The sequence below is a fragment of the Mauremys reevesii genome, linkage group 9, assembly GCF_016161935.1.
Source record: "Mauremys reevesii isolate NIE-2019 linkage group 9, ASM1616193v1, whole genome shotgun sequence".
In the NCBI taxonomy this organism is placed as follows: Eukaryota; Metazoa; Chordata; order Testudines; family Geoemydidae; genus Mauremys; species Mauremys reevesii.
Window position 1 is genome coordinate 53,637,219 of NC_052631.1, and position 21,950 is coordinate 53,659,168.

Below are 21,950 nucleotides of genomic sequence, written 5' to 3' on the forward strand. Positions count from 1 at the left end.
AGGGCTTGTCTACATGCGGAAGTTTACTGGCATAATGATACTGGAATAATTACCCCACTGTAGTTTTACGACTATTACTCCCTATGTTGACACTCATTTTGCAATAAGAGGGCCTAATTTTGCTTTAGCTTATGTCGCACTGGAAGTGGTTTAAGCGCTAAACCAAAAAGAGGCACTTATTCCAGAATAAGAGTGTCCACATATGGTATTATACTGGTATAATTATTCCTGTATAATTATGACAGTAAATTTCCCCATGTACGCAAGCACTGAGTCTGCAGAGAACCTGACACAATAGCTTTGAGAGAGGGAACCAAGGGAGCAATGCCTGCCTGAATTTGCAGAGAGTCTGACACAATAGCTCTAAGAGGGAGGATCTGCCCCATGCATCTCCATGGAGTGTTAACGCTAAGACTCACTGCTCTAAGAAGGCCCAACAAGGGGACTTTTGTGTGGGGCAGAAGGGGAAGAGTACAGCAGGCCGAGCCAGTCCACCCAAGCAGATACCTCCTGCCAGCTGGGGTAAGTACTGGGGTCCCTGTGCTACCAGCCTTATCTCTGCACAGGCTCCATTGGCTCCAACTACAAGGCCAGCCTGCCTGGGGACCTGGGTTGCATCAATCCAGCTCTGCAAAGAGTGGGAGGGTCCTGCTGGGTAGGGAGCGGCAGCCAGCTGGGCTGAGGGGGGGAGGGAGGAGGCGGGGGACCCTGCACCCAGACCATTCCGGAGGGAATGCCTGCAGGAGGTGGCAGTTATTTATACATGGGGGAGGAGGCAAGGGGTATGGCTGGGCCAGCTCACTTTTCACAGCAAGGGAGGGGGAGCAGGCCCTGAGCTGCTGGGAGGCTCCCAGGCCGGGAGGTTCCACGCCTTCCCCTCTCCCCCTGTGGAAAGTGGAGCAGCCCATCCTGCCCCTGCCCCCTCCCATCAGAAAAAAGCAACAGCCAGTGGCAGGGCCCCGCTGGGTCGGGTGGCTCTGGGCCTGGAGGGGCCAGGCTGGCGGCTGGGCTGGCGGCCTTGTGGTTGGAGCCAATGGAGCCTGCGCAGAGGTAGGGCCATGAGGGCCTGATGCCTGGTGTGCTGGGGACCTGCCCTGTCCCCCCATGAGCAGCCCAAGAAGGGATCCTCTCTGCACCCCACCAGTCCCCCAAGTACCTGGCGGGGAGCTGCTCGGGGGCTCTGTCATGAACCTGTCCCTTTAGCCCAGCCAAGGAGCAGGTGGCACCCCCTTGTGACTGGCTGCTGGCTCATGGGGGGGGGGGAGCTGCTGTTGGGCAGGGAGCTGCTGTGGGGAGTGAGCTATGTAGGGGAGAGGGGTCAGCACAGGCTACTGCCCCGGGGAGCGAGGGGTGCCTGAGTGGGCATGTCAGGCGTCGTGCTATGGGCTGGCACTCAAACACCACAGCGATGGGCGCAGCGTAACGCCCCTATAGAATAGTTGCCGTTTGATCCCTCAGGGTGGCTGGTTCTGCACAGCCACATGCCACCCCTTATCCAGGGCACATTGTAAAACTTCAGTCCTAAGACATCACAAAAATGACTTAAGCTGCATTTCAATAGTCTTCCAAGGAAGTCAGCCCTCACTCCCATCTATCCCTTCCTGCCTCATATGCATTTCTGAGCCGGGCGTTGCCTTGCAATTTATAGTCTACCACAGCTGCAGGAACAAAACTGGGTCAATGGTGGGAACCTGGAATTTGGCTTATGATGCCTGCTGGAAAGGCAGGTGCAAGGTCAACAACTAAGCCAGAGCTTTCTGATCCATTTTCTTGCAAACCTTACAACCCGTATTCGCAGGCATTCCATTATCTTCCCAGTGTGGAAATAAGAGCAACCGTTTTGACTAGGATTGAGTGAATAATTTAAAGTGATTGATTAATTCAGCCTCATTCTCGACTTGCAGCGAGTAGAATGCAGTTTTCTAGAGTATTCTTTGTTAATCAAATGTACTTACTTTTTTCACCCCACTTGTGTCCCTCTATGATTGGATCACAAACACTTAGCTGCTGCTATTGTTCCCTGATATTTGAAATTTGAGTTGTGACGAGGCACATAAACCACATGTTATTGTTTCTGTTCCTTGACTGTGGGAGCGTGACTCTTATAATCAGTAGAGCCTGAAAGGGTTTGAGTTTCTCCTGCAGAAGTAGAAGTAGAGCAAGGTAGCAGACTAACAGAAATAGGGAATTTTAGCAAAATGTTAAATCTTTCCCTTTCTAGACCACACAAGCCTTGCTTAAGGCATCATTCCTGCCATAATGAGATGACTGTAAAATGTATTGTCAAGGAACAGAGTTATATTAAATTCTTTCTCATCACATTCACACAAAGCAATTGCCTGAAAATGCAATCCTGCTTTGAATGGGGTAGTTAGATTCTTGTCTGAGTCATGTAATTGCCTCTGGTACAGGATACTGACATTCTAGCTTGTAAGTTTTTTGAGGTCTGAACTGTCGGGCAATGGGCTCCTGCTCCGTGAGCAGGATTCTGAGGTGCTATGGCAAAACAAACAATTATTTCAATAAAATATTACTATGAGTGTACTGCTCTGGACCCTGTCACCCTTATGCTAGGGTCTCATTCATGGTCAGCAGACATTTACCAGGCACCCATCTGGCCACATCCTTGCAAATGATGGGAAATGATTTCTTAATGCCTGCCCTTTTTACTGAGAATCCCAAGTGAGGTACGCTCCAATCATCAGTTTCTCACTTCCTCTTTCTGAAGGTTGAAGGTTGTTTTCCTCTCTGGGCTGTTCAGTGTGAAATGCTCAAAGGCTGAAATTTTTAAATCTGTCTGAGGATTTATATGCTCAGATTCCATTAAAAATAATGGGTATCCATTACCCCCCCCCCCCCCAACAGTCTAAAGGCCAAGCTTCGCCCTTGTGTAACTCCACTGACTTCAGAGGAGTTACCAGCAGGGAGGAATTTGACCCTGAAACTCAAGTAGCCTATTTATAAGACATTCAGCATACAGTGATCAGACAAAAAAAGTCTGCTTAAGAGATCTAGTCTGAACCTCTGCAAAGCTCATTTAGATAGGTTCCCCTGGGGTTCAGTTACACCACTCTCTAGAAATGTAAGGCTTCTCTTTCTCCCACTCTGGCCCTTCCAGGATCTCAGTCTGCTAAAGTCACATCCCTCTGGTATCCAGTCTCCCAAATCATCCTCACAGCCTTGTTGTACCTTTCAAGTTTATTTGATGTTCCTGATTTACTATCTACAAAGGCTTGCCTGCACCACCATCCCTCATGGGGGTTGTCTAGAATAGGATGTTGAATTTAAAGCAGGGTCAGTTAACACATTAGCTAACTTCAGCTTTTCCCCTAATGTAGAAATAGGTTGCCTTGAATTATCTGGTTGAGATCAACTCTAATGGGGAGCCTAGAGTGCTAGGAAAATGGTCAGGGCCATGTTAACTGACCCCAACCTAACCTTGACCTCTTCTCCAAGAGGTGTTTCTCTGGACCTGCTCCAATTCCATTCAGGACTGTATTCACCTCTGGGTTAACACTATCACTTCCTCTTTTGGGTTCAACCTTTGTTTTCTCAAATGTTCCTTGGAAGGTAGAGACATTATTTGCAATCCTCCACTCTGGGAGGAACTGGTTGTCTGCTGTTGGGAGAAGTCCTTTTGGGATTCTGATAAGCTCTCTTGCAAATGTTTGCTGTTTCTGAAGGAAGGCGTTAGCTTGTGAGTCAGTTCAGTCTGTCTTTCAAGCAACAGGAGTTGCTTCCTCTTAGCAGCAATTCAGATCTTGATCAAAGATGATTATTGGCAGAGTGAAACCAGTCTGGCTGTCACAGTTTGTAAGCTGCTGTCATCATCACAGTCACTGACACAAGGTAATTGTGTGCACACACCCAGCCCTGGTTGTGAAGGGAGTGGGTAGATCCTTGTCTGGCTCCCTTACTTGCCTTTGTGCCAGAGCTCTGAGGCAGAGTTTTGACCCCCTGCTGTGTCATGTAATGACCCATCACATATTTCCAGTGGAAACTACTTGCACTTGCAAGTTTAAAAGTCTCTGCCCGTGAGAACTCAAGCCTGCAGGGTTCACAGTTAAATCTCAGCGAACAGTTATACTCAGATGTTCATGGGCAACACTTACAGAAAGGGCACAAATGCAGTTGCAGCAAATTCATTTTTAAAAGCTAGTGGGATAATATTGTATCTGCCTTAATGCTGATCAGAACAGCCCAGCCCATGAATTGAGAGACTAGCAAACCCCAAACAATTCCACCGTGGGCTTTCTTTGTTTACTTCCCTCAGATAATTCAATATGCCATAATCCTCTACCCTCTCTTGCTGTCTACCATTCTATCAAGCGATCAGCCTTCATGCCCCTTTGGTATACAGCTGGTTGGCAATTTTTTGACTAAACAGGTTTTTGTTGGAAAAATGCCATTTCATCACACCCAAAACTTTTCATGGGAACGTATCAGTTCCAAGAAAATTTTCACCAGGAAAAGTTTTTCAGGTCAAAATCAGAGCAAGGCCTTGAACCTGGGTCTTCTAAATCCCTGTGGAGTATCTAAACCACTGCCTATGCTGGAGTATCAGTTCTTGATGTCTCCAGGACTGTGAATCACCTTGTTGCCCCCCAGCCTCCAGCTTGAGGGAGTCGTGCTGGTACTTAATAGGGTGTCAGCCTTTCAGTCACTCAAGCACTTTCCTTTGGTCTATGACAGCCCTGACTTTGCCTTTCAGATTAACACAAAGTGCACATCAGTCCCCTTGAAGCATCCCCCTGTGGTACCCAACCCCTGACACTGGCTACTCACAGACATCCCACATCCTCTGCCCCAAAGGAGCAGTGTTATCCCAGTTTTACCTTAAACTACTGCTCCTGTGTAACATACAGCACTTGTAATGAAACAAAAGGTTTATTTAAGAATGAATAGGGAGAGGAACAAAAGGGTGTGATGGAAACAAATGGTTACAATACAAAACAAGATAATAAAATGTGAACTATGTACTATACTTATCAATAGTTCCCTTGCCTATCTAATATTGTTGGTTGTTCCCCCAAAGTTCAGTCTGTTGCAGAGCTGGCTGGCTTCCCAGGAACTAGGATCCAAACTTTCATGAAAACCACCCCCACTCAACAAGATGGCTCCTCAGTGAATGGATCCAGAGGGCCTCTCCCCACTCTAAGTTATACTAAAACAGTCTGTCTTTATTCATAGACAAGGCCAACCCCTGTCTGTTGTAAAGTTCCTTCTTGACCTCCAAGGGGTTTTGATTGTTTGCAGTTGTCTTTGATGGTTTTCCATTGACTGTTCTGGGATGGAGCAATGGTGGACAGTTTAGCCTGGCATTACATCGCTGGCTGACCAGAGAGAGGTGGCCAATCCCTCTGCGTGAATAGGCCATCACTGAATAATATTACTGTCAGGTGACACCTTTTAACCTTACGACCATCAGGGCATAAACATCAATATAGTTATGCTATTCCTTAAATATCAATAAAAGCAGCAAAGAGTCCTGTGGCACCTTATAGACTAACAGACGTATTGGAGCATGAGCTTTCGTGGGTGAATACCCACTTTGTCGGATGCATCCGGATTCACCCATGAAAGCTCATGCTCCAATACGTCTGTTAGTCTATAAGGTGCCACAGGACTCTTTGTTGCTTTTACAGATCCAGACTAACAGGGCTACCCCTCTGATACTTGAATATCAATATCACCCATACACACATTGTGCCAGGATTATGCTTTCAATAGAGACCTTACATGTTACCTTTTATGGATAATTACCCTGTAAGCAATGTATTTGATGTAGTGAGTTTGTAGGTCTGAGACAAGAGTTGTTTGCAAAGATGAGAGGACTCTTTGCCACGGGGCCTTTGTGTCACAGGATGATCTCCATTTTCCTCCTGGAGCTGTTCTGCTTGATATAAATAATTAAATGTTTAGTGGGCCAGAGAAAGATTAACTCTGCAGCCCTATAATTCGGGCAGTTAGCTGGGATGTGGGAGACACAGCTTCAAGTCCCTAATCTGTCTGATTCAAAGGAAGGACTTGTCCCTGGTTCTCCTGCATCACAAGTGAGGACCCTACCCACCTAACTTTTGGCCATTTGGGGGGGGTGTGTCTCTCTCTTTTTATATGAAAAATTTCCAAAGGTCTCAGCTTTGCTCTGATACAGAACAAGAATATTTTTGAAAAAGTTTAATGGGATGGGGAAACCATTTCCCACCCAGGTGTAGTTCAGTAGTGTTCTCCACACCTCACCCTGTGTTTAGAGCTCCCTGCCTGGCCCTGTGCTGAATGACCAACCTCTCTTCACTCAGCCCCCTCCTTCTAGCTCACGTCCTCCACAAAGCCTAGCACTGGTAATCCATCAGGGTGGATAATGTCACATAAAATGACAGGCAATGTTTCACTGTTTTGAGATTTATCTCTCACCTTGTCAGCTGGTGCATTGTGAGCAAGATTTTCAAAAGAGCTCTTGGTCAGATTTCCAAGGGCTCAGCGCACACACTCAATTTACAGAAACAACAAGGAATCCAGTGGCACCTTAAAGACTAACAGATTTATTTGGGCATAAGCTTTCAAATAATAAATCCGTTAGTCTTTAAGGTGCCACCAGCCTCCTTGTTGTTTTTGTGGATACAGACTAACACAGCTACCTCCTGATACTTCAATTTACAGAGTACTCAGCTTCCATTTAGGCACCTAACTAGGGGGCCAGATTTTCAAGAGAGCTCAGCAGTCAGTGTGCTTGCACCATGCTGAATCTCTTGAAAATCAGGCTCTGTGTGTCTGACCTATCCTGCCTGCCTAGCATTGATTGCATGTCTCTGTGTTGTACAGTGTGGATCATATTAATAATGCTCCATAGCCAATAATAAGAAACATTCAGCTTTAGGTCTAAGTGTCTCACATCAGGGTTAAGTCACCAGACTGGGATTCGGGAGATGTGGGCTTTAGCTCCCCGCCCTGCCATAGGCAATGCCGGGCAAGTCGCTTTATCTGCCTTAGCTCCCCAGCTGTAAAATGGGGGAAATCCTTCCTTTGTCTATTTAGACTGTAAGTTCTTTGGGGCAGGAGCTGTCTTTTACTCTGTATTTGTACAGCGCCAAGCATGATGAGGCCCTGAACTCAGTTAGGTTCCTGCAATGTAATGTAAACAGTAATAATAATACCAGGCATTCCTGTACCAATGAATCTTCTCGGCCATAAGAGAGAAAAAACAGTAAGACCAAAATATTCACTGTTCTTAAGAATGTGCGACTCCATGTGTCGTGCCTTTCAGAGCCAAAGCCCAAAGGTCTGGTTGTATCTTCACTAGCGTGCAATTTTGCATCAACACGTTACATGAAATATTCCATGAAGTGTTAAATACAGCTGCAGACTGCCCCTCTCCCAGCTGGCTGTGGGGAAAAAAGCAGTGATTGAAGTGCTTGCTTTCCCGCACAGGAGTAACTATACTTCCATTCTGCTGTTTGGGTGGTGCCAAGTGGCTTTGTCTCTGCATTGAAAGATCAGCCAGTGGCTATACTAAAATGTCAGGCTAGCGTTCTCTAGAAGCTAATTGGAAGGCTGCAGTGAATGAAATACCTTTTATTTTAAAAAAATAATAATTAAACAAACTTTTTGCTGAGCCTGACTCCAGTGTAGCTGGTGGTCCCCCCCAACCAGCGTGTACAGAGCACTGTGAAATTATACCGCTTGCTGCTGTCGCGGACAAAGGTCCCTCCCAGAGAACAAACAGCAGTATCTCGTCTTGCCTCAGGAACAAGCAGTGTTATTTTTGCTGCTAATTCCTTGTACCTGTGTGTGTGGTGCTGCTATTGAGAACTTGCAGGCCAAAGATCACTGAGAGGAATGGGGTGGGTAGAGTGGATGGAGTCCAATTGAGACCTGGAATCCAGTTATTGGCCAGTGCCCAATTAAAACCAAATCGAGGAGAGCAGTCAGTCTGGGCCTCACCCCTTAGAGGCACCCCCAACTTTTTTTGGCACAAATATGAAGGAAATGAGCAGTGTTCCGGTTATTATTAAAGCTGCCTGGGTTGGGGAGGCAGGCAAATTTCATCAAGACTCTTTCCCAGCCTTGTGTATAGTGGTGGTGCCAAGGCTGGGAAATGGGGAGATGCGGTTACACTATCACCAGTAACAATAGCAGTGAAGAACGCCCCCCCTGCGGACCCCAGGTACACACTCAAGTGGCCACAGTCCATGCTGCTGCAGCTTCGCTGCTATTGCTACTCAGTCTAATTAGACACAAGCTAGCTGAGGTCCATCTACACATGCTGTGATCACACCTCCCCACTGCTGCGCAGACATACCCTTAGAGGGGACGTAGCAATCTACAGGCTGAGCAGAGTCTTCATGTTTTTGGTTGATGCAGGCTCCACTTAACCATATTTGTTTCTACCAGTTTAAAAGGGCCTGATTCCCCACTATGTCCCTCCACTTCTACACCAGTGTAGCTTCACTGCCATCAATGAGGTGATGCCAGCCAGAAACTGGAATAACGGAGTGGTGGATCAGGCCCGATATACTTCTCTCTGATTGCTGCTTTGGAGGAGAGTGAGGTGGGGCAAACAGTCTGATGGTGTAAATGGGGGGAAATGGGCCTGATGTTAGGATCTTTGATGGCCTCCTTGAGCCACTTTCATGGCACAAAGGGACTGCAAAGCTGGTGGATCTCACCAGATGGGAATAAATTCAGCATAGGGGAATCCCCGGGTGCCTGAAGCCCCCAGCATAGCTGGGAAAAGGGGGCATGGATAGAGTATTCCCAGTCCCCTGAATGGCTATTTGGGGCAATGGGGAGCTGGGATTAATTTAGAGAAGACCTGAGGCTTTAGAACTGGGGAGTAGCCAAGGTGATGTAGACTGAGTTCACCCAGACCTGAGGATTGGGGTCAGTACCTCTTGTATTCTGGCCATGCATTTCTGAAATACGCTACCAGCTTCCTGCTTTCTACCCTCTGGGAATACTGTCTAGCTAACTATTTTATAGTCCTATTCTGCTGCCCATCACCACCTCCCACATGTGACCAACTGGCAAGGGCAATCTTAGAGCAGCAGGCAGGACCGGCTCTAGGCACCAGCAAAGCAAGCATGTGCTTGGGGCGGCACAATTCCAAGGGTGGCATTTTTTTGCTTGCTTTTTTTTTTTTTTTTGCTTGGGGCAGCAAAAAACGGCCCTGGCAACAGGTGGGAATGCCAATAGTGGTTGGGCTTGCATTCAGTTTACTGCACTGATTCCTTTTCCTTTAATTCCAAGTGCTTAATTCCAGTGTGGAGTTATCCCATGGCAGTGCAAGAAGTATGACCATTTTAAGGAGGATCTGATTTCAAAGCTTCAAAAAGAAATGCACCCCTGAGGCACTGTAAACCAAACCAAACCACACACTGTGATTTTCCTGCTAGTACTTAATTTCACTAATATCACATAAAAAAGTGTAATAATAAGAATTTGAAGCTAAATTCCTCTCCCTCTCAGTGCTGTAAATCAGTTTCTTCCTGTGCACTAAATCCACAAGCTATACCACTCAGCTTGCCAAGACTCAACTGTGGGGCAAAGATTCAAAATGAGGACAATATGGAGAATTCTTAAGATGAGACAGGATTCACATTCTCAGCAGAAATATGTTTGCCACTTTCATTTCATGACTCATTGTTTTGAGGGCTGTAATTTAAAATAATATAAGAGCAAGACCACCAGCTCTGTACCAAATGGGGGTAAATTTGGGTCCAGAATTTGGGGTTTCTCTTATGAGTAGACAGTAGCTGAGAGGTATGACCACACTTCCATGATGGCCTGGGTTAAGTTGACTATTCACTGATGATGATGCCTTCTGTGGCACCTGCGTAACCTCTTACGCTGGAGTGGGTTTACACAGGTGTTGCTGAAGAAAATGGGGTGGCACAGGTGTAGCTAAGGGTATAAATTTGGCCGGCAGAACCTCTGCTGTAGATGGTGATGTTTAAAATGGAGAGACCCTACCATGACAGTGTGAGTTTGTTGGGCTAGCACTTAGTATGGTTATGCTTTGAGTGTTTCTGCATCAGTTAGTGTCTTAGCCATTGTGCACAGTGGGAGGAGATCTGCCTTTACTTACATAAAGGTGCTCAAATGGCTTTGTCTGTGGCCACTGAATATTCATTGCAACTCAGGCATTGTTTGGCAGGTTGTGTGTGGCCAGGGGTGAAAGTAAAATTGAACTCTTACTGGTATGGGGGCTGGCTCTGGGCCCCCTGGAAGGGGCGAGTCCTTGAGTGGAAGGGGTGGGGCTGGGGGTCAGTGTCCACCAGCCAGCCCATCCATGCTACCTGGCCTGCGCTGCCCAGGGCTCCAGCAGTGATTTAAAAGCCCAGGGCTCTGGCGGTAGTGGCAGCAGTGGCTGGAGCCCTAAGCCCTTTTAAATTGCCAGCCCTGGGGCAGCTGCTCCTTTTGCCCACCCATTGGTGGCCTGGGGGTGGGTGCAAAGGGGGCAATGATAAAGCTCTGCTGCTGCAGCTCTTTAAGCAGGGTCCTTAAAGCGCTGCCATGGCAGCACTTTAAAGTCACCTGTATGGGCCGGTACTGGTGGCCACTTTTATGGGTATGTCTTACTGCCTTACTTTCACCCCTGTGTGTGGCCCTTGCACAAGTGTGTGGTGTAAGGATCCGTCTCTCTTTTGAACCCCTTGCACAGACTCAACCACAGTTATAGCAATGGCACTCTGCAAGTGCAAGCACTGCTTGAGGCTGCTACTTCCACAGGTGCTAATCCACATCCAGGCCAAAAGATTAAGGCTCCAGTTCGGCAAAGCACTTCAGCACGTACTTAAGGCCCAACCCTAACATCAAGGGATTTAAGCACCAACTTTAACTGGATTGGGGGTCTCCCTTGATAAGGACAACATAAGTGAATGTTCTGCTGACATGGATTGTAGCTGAGCAGTGGGAACAGAAGCATTAGTATGTTAGGTCAGACCAGTAACCCATCTAGCCTGGGATTATTTTATCACAATCGGCTTCCCCTCTAACTGTTGTTCTCTTCCATGATACAGTGTCTCTGTTTGCAAATAACATCAAACCTCTGAGATTGCTGATGACCTGGCTAGAGGCGATGTGCCCTTTACTGTGGGCTGATGCTCTTTTCCAGCAGCTGTTGGGGGTTTTTTATTTTATTTTTTTTTATTTTAAAGTAGATCGGGTGAATTTAAATCCATCTATGAAGACTTTTTTTTTTTTTTTTTTTTTGCAAATAAAGCAGGAAAAAAAAAACCTTTCCAGATAAATAAGGCATTTGGGCCCTGATCCAGCAAAGCTCCACAGGGGGCTGGTTGGTAAAGTTACTCCCTGCACAGTGCAACCTGCTGCTATCTTCATTAATGCAGAAAACACACTTTTGAGGCGCAACACTCCCATCAACCCAGAGTCAGACTTTGCGGGTGTTATGTTGCTTGATTACTGGAGAGCTATACAGAGGGATACTTAGGCAATTAGTGGAAATACCCCCATTTTGTAACAAAGGGTGTGTCTGCCTGGTACCTTCAGACCCACTTGGAGCATTCTGATTTTGAGATGGGCCTGGGGGACTGTGACATAATTTTTTGCCACCCACCTCACCTAAATACAAGCAACTGGCTCTGAGCCATGAGGAGTCGTTTGCACAAGGCGCTGACATCCCAAGTGTAACTATCTCCTTGTACAGAGATCAGGCCTGACCCTCACTGCCTTGGACCTATGAGGTCATTTACACAGGTACAAAGTGCCTCAGATGTTAGCTACCTGGTTGGCATAGCTCCACCCTATCCTCCTGGGAGGTCAGTAAGTCAGCAGTGTTATTTACCTATGAGGACACTAAGGTAGGAGAGTTAGGTGATGGTGATGTGAGCAAGGTCACAGAGCCAGGTTTAGAGCATTGGAATCCCTTTTTATCAGCCCCATGCTCTGTCAACGCTGCCTCTCCTGCTATTGTGGCCAGAGGTTTCACCAAGAACCTGCCTTGGAGTGGAGCGGAACTTGTGCTCAGGCTAGTGCCCACCTCAGCAGCCTGGCTGCCCTTGCCCTCCACATAGTCATGAACTCATCTGGGGTTCTCCTAAACATCGAGGGAGCTAGGGCCAGGGTCTTTTCAGCCCAAGGCTGAGGCGCATTAGGGGAAACCAGTCGCTGGCTCTCAGCCCTGGCGATCTATGTTTTCAAGGCTGTAATTGCACGGGGGCTGGGGGAAAAGATTTAAGGAAATCTGAGAGTTTTCTTAGGCCCCTGGAATCAGTGGGGATCCTTGAGTGCACCTCAGTCTCAAATTCAAACCTGCCCCTGTGTTGTTCAGGCAGCAATTCCATACTTAAATGGGAGTTTCTCACTGGCTGAGCCACTATAACTGATGCTAAACGGCTCCCAATTTAAAATCCAGAGCAGCCCCATCAGCTCACCCAGAAGTTTATTTACTAAAGTTGGCCAAGTACTGCAAAAAAGAGTTCCTAAGAATTAATTCTTAGGATTTTAAAGTATTCGCTTTGCTCTGCTCCTCCCTTACTGTCTTTGTTTTCTGCTAACAAGAGTAATGAAAGGTTACTGGCCTAAATGTTCTTGGAAAGCAAATTCTAGTATTCATGGTGGAAGTGTTTGCAAGTTTTTGCAGTCCTGAAGTGGAAACAATACCATGTGATTTACCTGACCAATCACAGCTAATCAGTTCTGGTCAAGTTTACATTTGTGAGGTGTCTAAAGTTTAAAAAAAAAATCTTTGTTGACTGTTCATAATGAATGAATATAAAGATATCACAGTCAGCTCATGGATACTTTGCAAGGAGAAAAAAAGAATATAGGAATAGCCAGAGTAGATTGGAGAGTCCAATATCCTGTCTGTAACAATGGCTAAGTACTTCAAAGGAAGATGTAAGAAACTCTGCAGGAGGTATAATCTTCCCCCAGGAAAAGCTTTTCCTAACCCAGAGCTTCACTGAAGTGCAGAAGCCCTTCAAAAACCCTTGTTTATTTTTTTGGTATTAACCATTATAACTTTGGATATTCTTGTTATCTAAATATCTAATATCTCAATAAATGCTGCTAAAGTGGTATACTCTGGGATATCTTGTCTCAATGAGTTCCACAGGCTAATTGTGTGCAAAAAGAGGCTAAATTAACTGCATAAATTGTTTCAAGAGAATTATTCACTCAGCTCTGTGTTTAGCACCAGCTATGATCCCAATCCTGCAAACTGCTTTGTGCGGGGAGACTCCAGTGTCCACTCAGAGCTAGGGTGACCAGGTGTCCTGTTTTTAAAGGGACAGTCCTGTTTTTTGGGACTTTTTCTTATATAGGTGCCTATTACCCTCTCACCCCCTGTCCTGTTTTTTCACAATTGCTATCTGGTCACCCTACTCAGAGCCCCACTGAAGTCAAAGGGCTCCTGTGTGGGCACAGGAATCTGGCCACACGAAGCAGTGTGCAGGATCATGTGTAGCTTTATTCACAGGTCGTCTTATCATCCCCAAGATCACCTCCCTACTTGCACAACCCTTAGGAAGAAGCAATTTACAACTATGTGAAGGCACTTGAAGAACACTAAAATAAATTAGACTGCTATTGTGCCGCTATTTCCTAGGGGATCCCTTTGCCAGGTTTTCTCTCCCGTGCATGATTGTACACACTGGAAAGCCTCGGGCATCATCTATTCAGTCTGGTATTTCTGAAAAAATATTCAAACTGAAACCCAGCTCCTCCTCCTGAGCAAATGAGAACCTGCCCTCCGCTCCTCCTCTCCCCCCACCCCGTAAAGCAGTTTAAATAAATCAATTCTTTGTGCAAACATAACCCCAGTAAGGTCTCTGAAAGAGCAGCTCTCTGGAAATTTACAATCGCAGTTTTTTTGCAAGTGAAAACAAGCAGAGAGCAGAACATGCTAGCGTTGTGTGTGCTGCAAACCTCCCACCTGCTTGAGAGAAAGATTTCTTCCTTTCTCTTGCTCTCTACTTCAAAGTTCCCCTTTGCCAATCTCACCTGCTAGAGACATGAAAGGCAGATTAGCACAAACATAGTCTGCACAACAAGCAGGATCCCTTCATCCTTTTCCATCTTTTAGGGCTTTGTTCTGCTGCCCATTACTGTGATATACTGGTGCCTTTCGTGTTAATAAGATTGGCAATAGCAAAGCCCCCTCTTCCTGGAGCCTCTGGCTTTCATTAGGTTATACAAACTCTGCTGGAAAAGGGGATGGGGGGCGGGAGGGGAGAGAAGAGGGTGATTGAGGCTGTGAATATCTTTATGGTGGGAAAGCAGTATCAAATATTTTGCAGCATTGCCTAAGGGATCCAACTCTGCACTGGTGTATTTTATGATCCACATGCGTGGGGGAAGAGGGGGAGAGGAAGGGAAGAGAGAGAGCTCCGACCTGTCCCTGGAATGTCGTATGTGTGACACATTTTTACCCATACCTGCCCGGGAGGGGTGGTGTGTGAGCCTGGCTCAGCCTCCCTGTGCCTTTAAAGTTCTCTTTACACACACAAGAAAAGAGGGAGGAGAAATAAAGTTTCATCATCACTATTCCAGAGAACAGTCTTATAAAAACTTCATGCTCACGCTCACTAAGTCTCACATGCTTGGACAGCTTTCAGTTGTGACTTATCAGAATCCAGGCTGGAGGAAAGGAAGGAGAGAGGTTCATATCAACAGACAGCTGAGCACTTCGGCATTTTGGTACACTTCTGATTTACTGGCAAGTTAGAGAAAAGAGAGGAAACTAACTGTGTGCATTGGCCTCCAACAGCAATTCTAATCCAACAATGGGAGTTCAGCCTGAAAACAGCAAAGCTCCAGGCGTCAGCAGTAGCCCCAAAAGTTGTCGCACCTGTTACCGGAACATCTTTTGCAACATCAAGGTAAGGAGCTTAACTTTGTATTACTTTTCTTCCTTATTTGCTTGGGAGAATGAAGACATGTTCACTTCTCAAATTTTCACAAGTCTTTTACCAACAGCAGCATTGGTCCTGATTCACACTTTAGCTCCTAGAACTCAGTGCATTTGTTAAAATGCAGCATTTCAAACTCCCTCATCCTTCTGCAATACCAAGTACTAAAAGAAGCTGGCAAGCATGTGGCAGGGCAATATATGTAGATTTGGGGGTACAGTAGTTCTTGGCACAGTGAATACTCGCAGCATAGTGCAATGCAAGTTTCTTGTTGAGATAGTTGTTCACAGTAAGAGAGGCACAGACACATAGGACCAGATTAACAGGTGGGAGAGCTGTCCTGATTTACACCACCTACGGATCTGGCCCTCTACTATTTAACCCACAACATGTCTTTTGTTAGGGAATTACTGGGATCATGGTGTGAAAAGAAAACACTGCCTTAAAATCATATTAATTTGCTTGGAAAATCTCTGCAAGGACAATTCAGTTGTTAATACAGTTACAAGTGTGAGAGATTTCTCAGCTGGTTTAGTTCTCCCTTCCTGTAGTCAACAAAGAGGTGGATTTATTACCCTATAAATAAAGGGTGCAGGTGATGTCCACACTGGCAGAGAGGGGTGTTGTTTTTTAAAAATGCCACAGCTAAAACCCTGCTATAGACAAGGTCTAGAGGTGTTAAAACTACAACTTGCCCTGTCTACGCTAGCATTTAAAAACATGTTCGCAACCACATTTTGAAACGCACCTTTTTTCCCCATGTGCTTTAGTGCATTCTTTGGGCCGGACCCTCGCTGGTGTAAATGGTGTGATGGGTGTTAATGGAGCTGTGCTGACTTTCACCAGCTGAGGATCTGGCCCTGCCTGTTTTGGTGGTTAGAACTCCCCCTGAGGACATTTTAATTCTTTGCTCCCCCAACCCAAAGTCTAAAAAACTCAACAACTCCTAGAGAACTGCTGGGAGATCCAATTCCTAAACTAACCATGCGAAGCTTTCTCTGTTTCGCAGACACATGCCTATATTCTTCTACTGATGTGGGTAGCACGAATGGGAATGAATAACATGCACTGTGTAAACAGGGAAATAGCCCCGTGTGTGTGAGAGCATGAGCCAGCAGGCGTGTGTGTGTGAGAGGCGACAGAACAGATGGGGTGGGCAGTATGCAGTTGGCTGCAGGAGTTCGGCATGGCACAGCAGTGGCATCGCTACCTGTAAGATCTGACTCCCCGGTGTAAGTGACCCACTGAGAAGCAAAGCAGCAGACCAGCCATCGATCTCCAGGCTGGCAGCAGTTGTCAGTGCTGGTGCACTCTGCCCCTGGGGCTGGTGACTTCCCACTGGCATCAGATAATAGTTGTTTGTTTACCATCTGATAGTAGCTCTGTAAGGGTTTGTCAGCACTTCCTTTAGGAACCGAACCTTTTACCATAGCAGGTCTCAAATGCCCCAGGCTACGCCAGGCACTGAGCTCCCAGGCACACCTTTTTTTAACCTGATTGTCTTTTTAATCATTTGTTTCCGTTTCCTCTGATGGGCAAAGAACAAGCCCTCTTCTCCCCCCGTTGCCCCTTCTGAGGGTCTGATGCTTCTTGGGCAGCCCTACAGCAACACTGAAAAATAAAGTCCGTTAATTTGTACCACCCCTTCTGCTCTCGGTTACACCCGTGTAAATCCACAGTAACTCCCCCGAAGTCTTAGCCCTGACTGTCAGCTGCATCGGCTGCTTTGGACTGCCTTGCTAGCACAGTGGGGCTCTAACCCCACTGAATGGATTGGGGGGATTCTCCTGTGGTGCAGAGCTGGCTATGTCATCTTGTCTCCCAGTTGCTGCCAAAAAGGTATGGGACAGGGAAAGGGGCATCTCCAGGGTTCTCTATGCCCTGCTAATCTCTGGCTACCATAATGGTTGAAATGTGGTATGCAGGAAGTCATACTAGATGATCAGATGGTCCCTTCTGGCCTTAAACTCTATGAATCTATGAAATGTACCTTGGGCTGTTGGCAGCTGGTCTAATTTAGAGCAGCCTTCAGGTTACTCCAGTTTATACCAAGCGACACTCAGGGTACAGCCAGCCCAGGACTGGAAGTCTGAAAACCATTCTTAAAAACCATTTGAACTGTGCTGTCCTGAAAAAAGAACAGGAGTACTTGTTGCACCTTAGAGACTAACAAATTTATTTCAGCATAAGCTTTCGTGAGCTACAGCCCACTTCATTGGATGCATAGAATGGAACACACAGACAGGAGTTGCAGTGTGTGCTCCTCAGCAGCAGCCCAGGTTTGGACCCAGGCTTTACTGCAGATTTCTGCAATTATAACTGACAACAGAATCTGTCCCACAGGGCAGTATGTACTACTCCTGTTGGCACAAAAAGCTGCTGGATGCCCGGAGGGAGGCGGGAAAAATATCCGAGACGTTAGAGAAATCATTGGTCTCTAGGCTGTTTTAAGGTTGAAAAACTTGTTAGAGTGGAAACAGTTATTTTACAGGATTGTCCCCTAAACATTAATATCCTTCTAACTAGTGTCCACCCAAATCCAACGTATCTTCATGAGAGAAACAAGTCAGGTGAGGGAATATCTTGTATTGGACCAACTTCTGTTGATGGAAGGGACAAGCTTTCACGTTTCACAGAGCTCTTCTTCAGGTCTGGGTAGCTCGAAAGCTTGTCTCTTCTGACAGCAGAAGTTCTTCCAGTAAAATATATTACCTCACCCACCTTGTCTCTCTGATATCCTGGGACCATCCCAGCTACAACAACACTGCAAGCAGCAGATCTTCCTTGTGTTTCTAACAGTAATTTCTGCACCATATTGCTCCATTCACAATGGCTTGGGTCTGATGGGCCCAGGAACCTTCTGTCAGTGGAGCTTTATTCAGCTGATTTGTGCAAAGCTTCAGGCTCCTATTTGACCCCTTGCTAAGCCTGGATAACCAGGTAGCATGCCTTCTTTCACCTCCAGCTTGCTAGGAAGCTCTGTCCCTTCCTCCTGGTTGAGGGCCTGAACACAGTGATCCAGGCATTGGTCACCACCAGGCTGGATCAGTGTAACTCATTGTATCTGAATCTGAATGTGAAGATGATACAAAGGGTTCAGCTTGTACAGAATGTTACTGCCCACTGTCTACATGGCTCAGGCCATGGTGAGTACATCAGGCTCATGTTCACGTCCCTCCGTTGGTTCCCAGTCAGCTTCCAACACCAATTTAAAGCCTTGGTCCTATTTTTCAAAGCTATTAATGGATCAAGCCCCAGCTATACCAAAGGCCAATTTTGATCTTTGAACCACCACAGCTACTGTACACCTCTGGAGCAATGCAGAACCTAAAGCCCAGGAGGAAGCATGTGAGAGCTCGGAGCAAAGCATTCTCTGTTGATCTTGCAAATCCAAAGTCTCACCATCTTTAGGAAATGTTGTGAGGCCTTCCTCTTTGAGAGAAACTTTCTACCATAAGCGACACTCAGTAGATGAACCACCCCTTTTAGTACCCTCCCTGCCAGTGTTGCAAAGAAGCCTTTGAATAAGTTAGTCAGACCCGTTAGCATTTACAAATGAAGAAACAGTGAACTAAAAGAGTTATTAATATTATTATTAGCGATTTCTCTGCCTTGTAAACATGTATAAAAGTTAATGCTTTTTACAAGACAGAGAAATAGCTAAGCCTTTGTGAGACAATATATTGTGTATATATATTTTCTCCAAGCATCTTAACTAACCTGAAATACTGAGATTGTCTCTGTCTGTAGAGATGGGATGGAAGTCTGGGTCAAAAATGATTGCCCCTGAGGTTGAAAAGTGACTGACAACCAGTGGCCACCAATGCCCTCGGTCAAAAGATGTCGTGGCAAATGCAACAGGAATGGTTGGGAGCAATAGTTTGCCCGGCAGAGTAGCCCCCCAGTTTATAAAGCATTCTACCCCTTATTTAAAAGATACATGCTGGCACTACAAATAATGTATTAAATAAGTAGGCTGGTTCTGTACCAATAGTCACTTGGGTTCTGCACAGAAACAATTACATGATCAGGGTGTCACCGAATAAAGCCAAGTGTCCTCATATAAACAAAGCAAGTGCTGAACACGGCTGTAATTCCAATACACTAAAATTGCTAAGGGGCACAATCCCATACTCTTGGTGTCCCTAAACCTCCGACTGCCAGAAGCTGAGACTGGATGTCCTGTTCTGGCATTCCCTCTGAAGGATCTGGCACTGGCCACTCTCGGAAAATAGGATACTGGGCTAGATGAGCCATTGATCTGACCCAGTGTGGCTGTTCTAACCACGCACTCCAGGTACTGATAATGAAGTCCATATTTATTAGAGGTGGCAGTATTCACAGGCCAGCATTTCCAAAGTGCCTTGCTCGAGACCGATTCCCAAAATAACAAACACAGCTTTTTAAAACAGAGCATCCTGTTCCCTCCCTCCCTTAATCTACTGTCGAGGGAGCTCCCAGTATGACCCAGTCATTCTGAGGTGGGACGGGCTGTGCAGCTACTCTGTGCGGTTCCAATTAGAGGGGGCTAGCTCTCCTTAATCTCTGTGTTTGGAAATAGGATTGTTAGCCAAAGCCCTGAGCAATCTCACCTGCTGCTTCATTGTCTTGGCCTGGAGAATTGTGGGTAAGAGGAAGCAAGGCGAAGCTCTGGGTGTCAAGCGGAACCAGCTGTTGCTGATAGAATGAAAAGAAAGATTTGAACACAACAGCTCTCTGTGTCAGGCTGCTTGTAATGTCCTGCAAGGTCCTTGCAGATCAGGGTAGGATGGGGGACTTCTCCTGTTATGGATGGATTAGAAAGCATCATTGAGGAAGCTGGGGGAATAGGGTGAGAGCAGAGATTGAGAAAGGTCTTGTGGATGACATGTCCATGGTTTATGATTGCTCCTGCATTAATAACTGTCCTGGCATATAACTGTGCTCTGGCCCCCCAGCCCTTGAGGGGTCCCCCTTTGCACCTTGGTGTAAGTGGTGTTGGTCCCTTAGGGTGTAGCAGTTACTCCCCCTTATTATTTATTAGTGTCACTATATTTAAATTATAGTAGCACCGAGAGGCCCCAACTAAGAGCAGCCTAACAGGAGATAGTCTCTGCTCTGAAGAGTTTACAGTCTGAGTAGATAACACAGTCGCAAAAATAGGGAGGGGAAACTGAGGTACAGGAAGACAAAGTGACTTGCCTGAGGTCTCACAGCAGGTCACTGGCACAGCAAGGAACAGACCCTCAGTTTTCTGAGTCCCAGTCCAGTGCCTTAACTGCTAGACCATGCTGCCTCTCATCGCCCTACTGATGTTCATTCCATCCTTTTAAACAGCAATTGAAAAGTATTTTGGCAGAGTCATTTTCTATTTAAATTGCCCCCACACCTTGTGGCAAACAGTTTGGCACCTTTTTATGGTGGTTTATTTACTGTATCTTGTTTAGTTTATGGTGTTTTAATTAGCATTGTCCGCGCAGTGCCCCAAGAACTATGGTGGGCCAGTTATTAACTTAGATGGACAGGTCTGTGCTCAGTGAGCACTGCAACTGAGTGTTTTTCTTTATTGTGTCGAGTGTTTTAAATGTTTTGTGGAGTTAAATAACAGAGCTCCAAAGTGAAAGTAAAAAAACAGAGAAAGCAAGAAATTCGGAGACATGGGCAAAGCAAAAGGAGACATTTTCAGATGGACTTTGAAACAAGCTGGAGATGCAGGAAGGCGGTGCCCAGTGGTCAAGGCTGCTAAAGTACCATTATATTCTCAATCCATTGAGACTGCATAATGGGAAAGAGAGAAGGCCTGAGCGAGATGGTGGGAGGAGACATAATGATGTAGGTAGAAGCAAATCCACGGAAAGCCTAAAAACCAAGGAGAGCATCCTGAAATGAGTTGGGAGCAAGTGGAGTCATTTGAACATAACTGTGATGAGGTCATGCTTCTCTATCCACCTGTGAAAGTGGTCAGTGGCACTCTGTTCATGCTGCCATCTGGAGAACAAGAGATGCCAACAAAATGGAGCTGACATAATCTAGGCAGGGTGAGATGGAAACATGGAGGAGGATGCCAACAGAGGTGGAGTTGAGGTAAAGGCAGTGCTGTATATAAACAACAATAGCAGCAATAGGCAAATCTGCTGATACTGGAAATGTGGGAGGAGAAGGCAAAGCCAGGGTCAAGGCTCACTTCAAGTTTATTTTGATACTGGAGACCCCAGGCTATCCAGGAGTCCAGGAGGGGAATGGAAGAAAAGAAGTGGGGTATATTAAGCTCTTGCTTAAGAGAAACACTTCAGTTTTTCAGGGAACTTGAGGAAGTTTATGATGAAGACACAGATCATCAGAGGTGTAGAAATATATATGAATGGTGGAGTAGCCTCAGCCTAAAGACATTCAATGAGAGAGAGAGAGAGAAAGTGGATGGGAAATAGCACAGGATCAAAAATGGGCTCATGGGACTCTACCAAAGAGGGCTGTGGTACAGAACAATTACCACCACCAAAGAAAAGAGGGCAGGAATGGAACATTGACAGGAAGGAGACAGTGACACCTGCATGGATCTGTAGGAGGTCCAGGGAGGACTTCAGACTGCTGAAGGCTCAAGGAGAAGAATGAACCCTGGTCCTTGGAAAGGAGAAGGTGTTTGGTCCATAGAGAAAATCAGTTTGTGTGCCAGGGCTAGAGCAGAGAAACATACTGGTGCTGCTGCGGTGGTTGGAGAGATAAGGGCTACTCTCTTAGGAAATTAGCAGAGGTAGGAAAGGTGGTAGCTAGGATGTCAGGTGAAGTGTTTCAGGATCTAGGGAGGGTTTTTTAAAAAGGGAGCAAAGTGCAGTAGGGAACTAGGAGAGAAAGGGAGGGTCTGGGAAGACAGGGGTTTTGAGGGACTGGCTTATGTCAGAAATGTCTGAGGGACAACGGCATTGTTGGGAAGGAGAGGGAGAAAACAGTAGGTGAGACGCGTGAACAGCAGGGCTGCTGTTCATCCATAAACATGTGGGGAGTTCATAAGAAAAGGTGAAGGAGGGACTCCCAGAGCCTGGTTCCCAATCACTCCTTCACACTGCTCTGGCAGTTTTAATTCTGTACGGCTGCTGTAAGGCC

At 46.3% G+C, this 21,950-nt stretch overlaps 1 protein-coding gene across 4 annotated transcripts in view; it reads left to right on the top strand.

Annotated features, from left to right (window-relative positions):
- The first annotated feature begins 905 nt into the window (after window positions 1-905).
- SLCO2A1 (solute carrier organic anion transporter family member 2A1) overlaps window positions 906-21,950 on the top strand; it is an 85,475-nt gene continuing 64,430 nt past the window's right edge. For 2 of the 4 annotated variants that reach the window (XM_039489546.1, XM_039489549.1), the window contains exons 1-2: window positions 906-1,050; window positions 14,729-14,840. In XM_039489546.1, coding sequence (XP_039345480.1) covers window positions 1,034-1,050; window positions 14,729-14,840 — 129 coding nt within the window. In that variant the 5' untranslated portion in view covers window positions 906-1,033. Of the gene's footprint in view, window positions 1,051-9,927; window positions 9,979-14,569; window positions 14,841-21,950 lie in introns of those variants that run through there. The other 2 variants (XM_039489548.1, XM_039489547.1) reach the window with 2 other exon arrangements.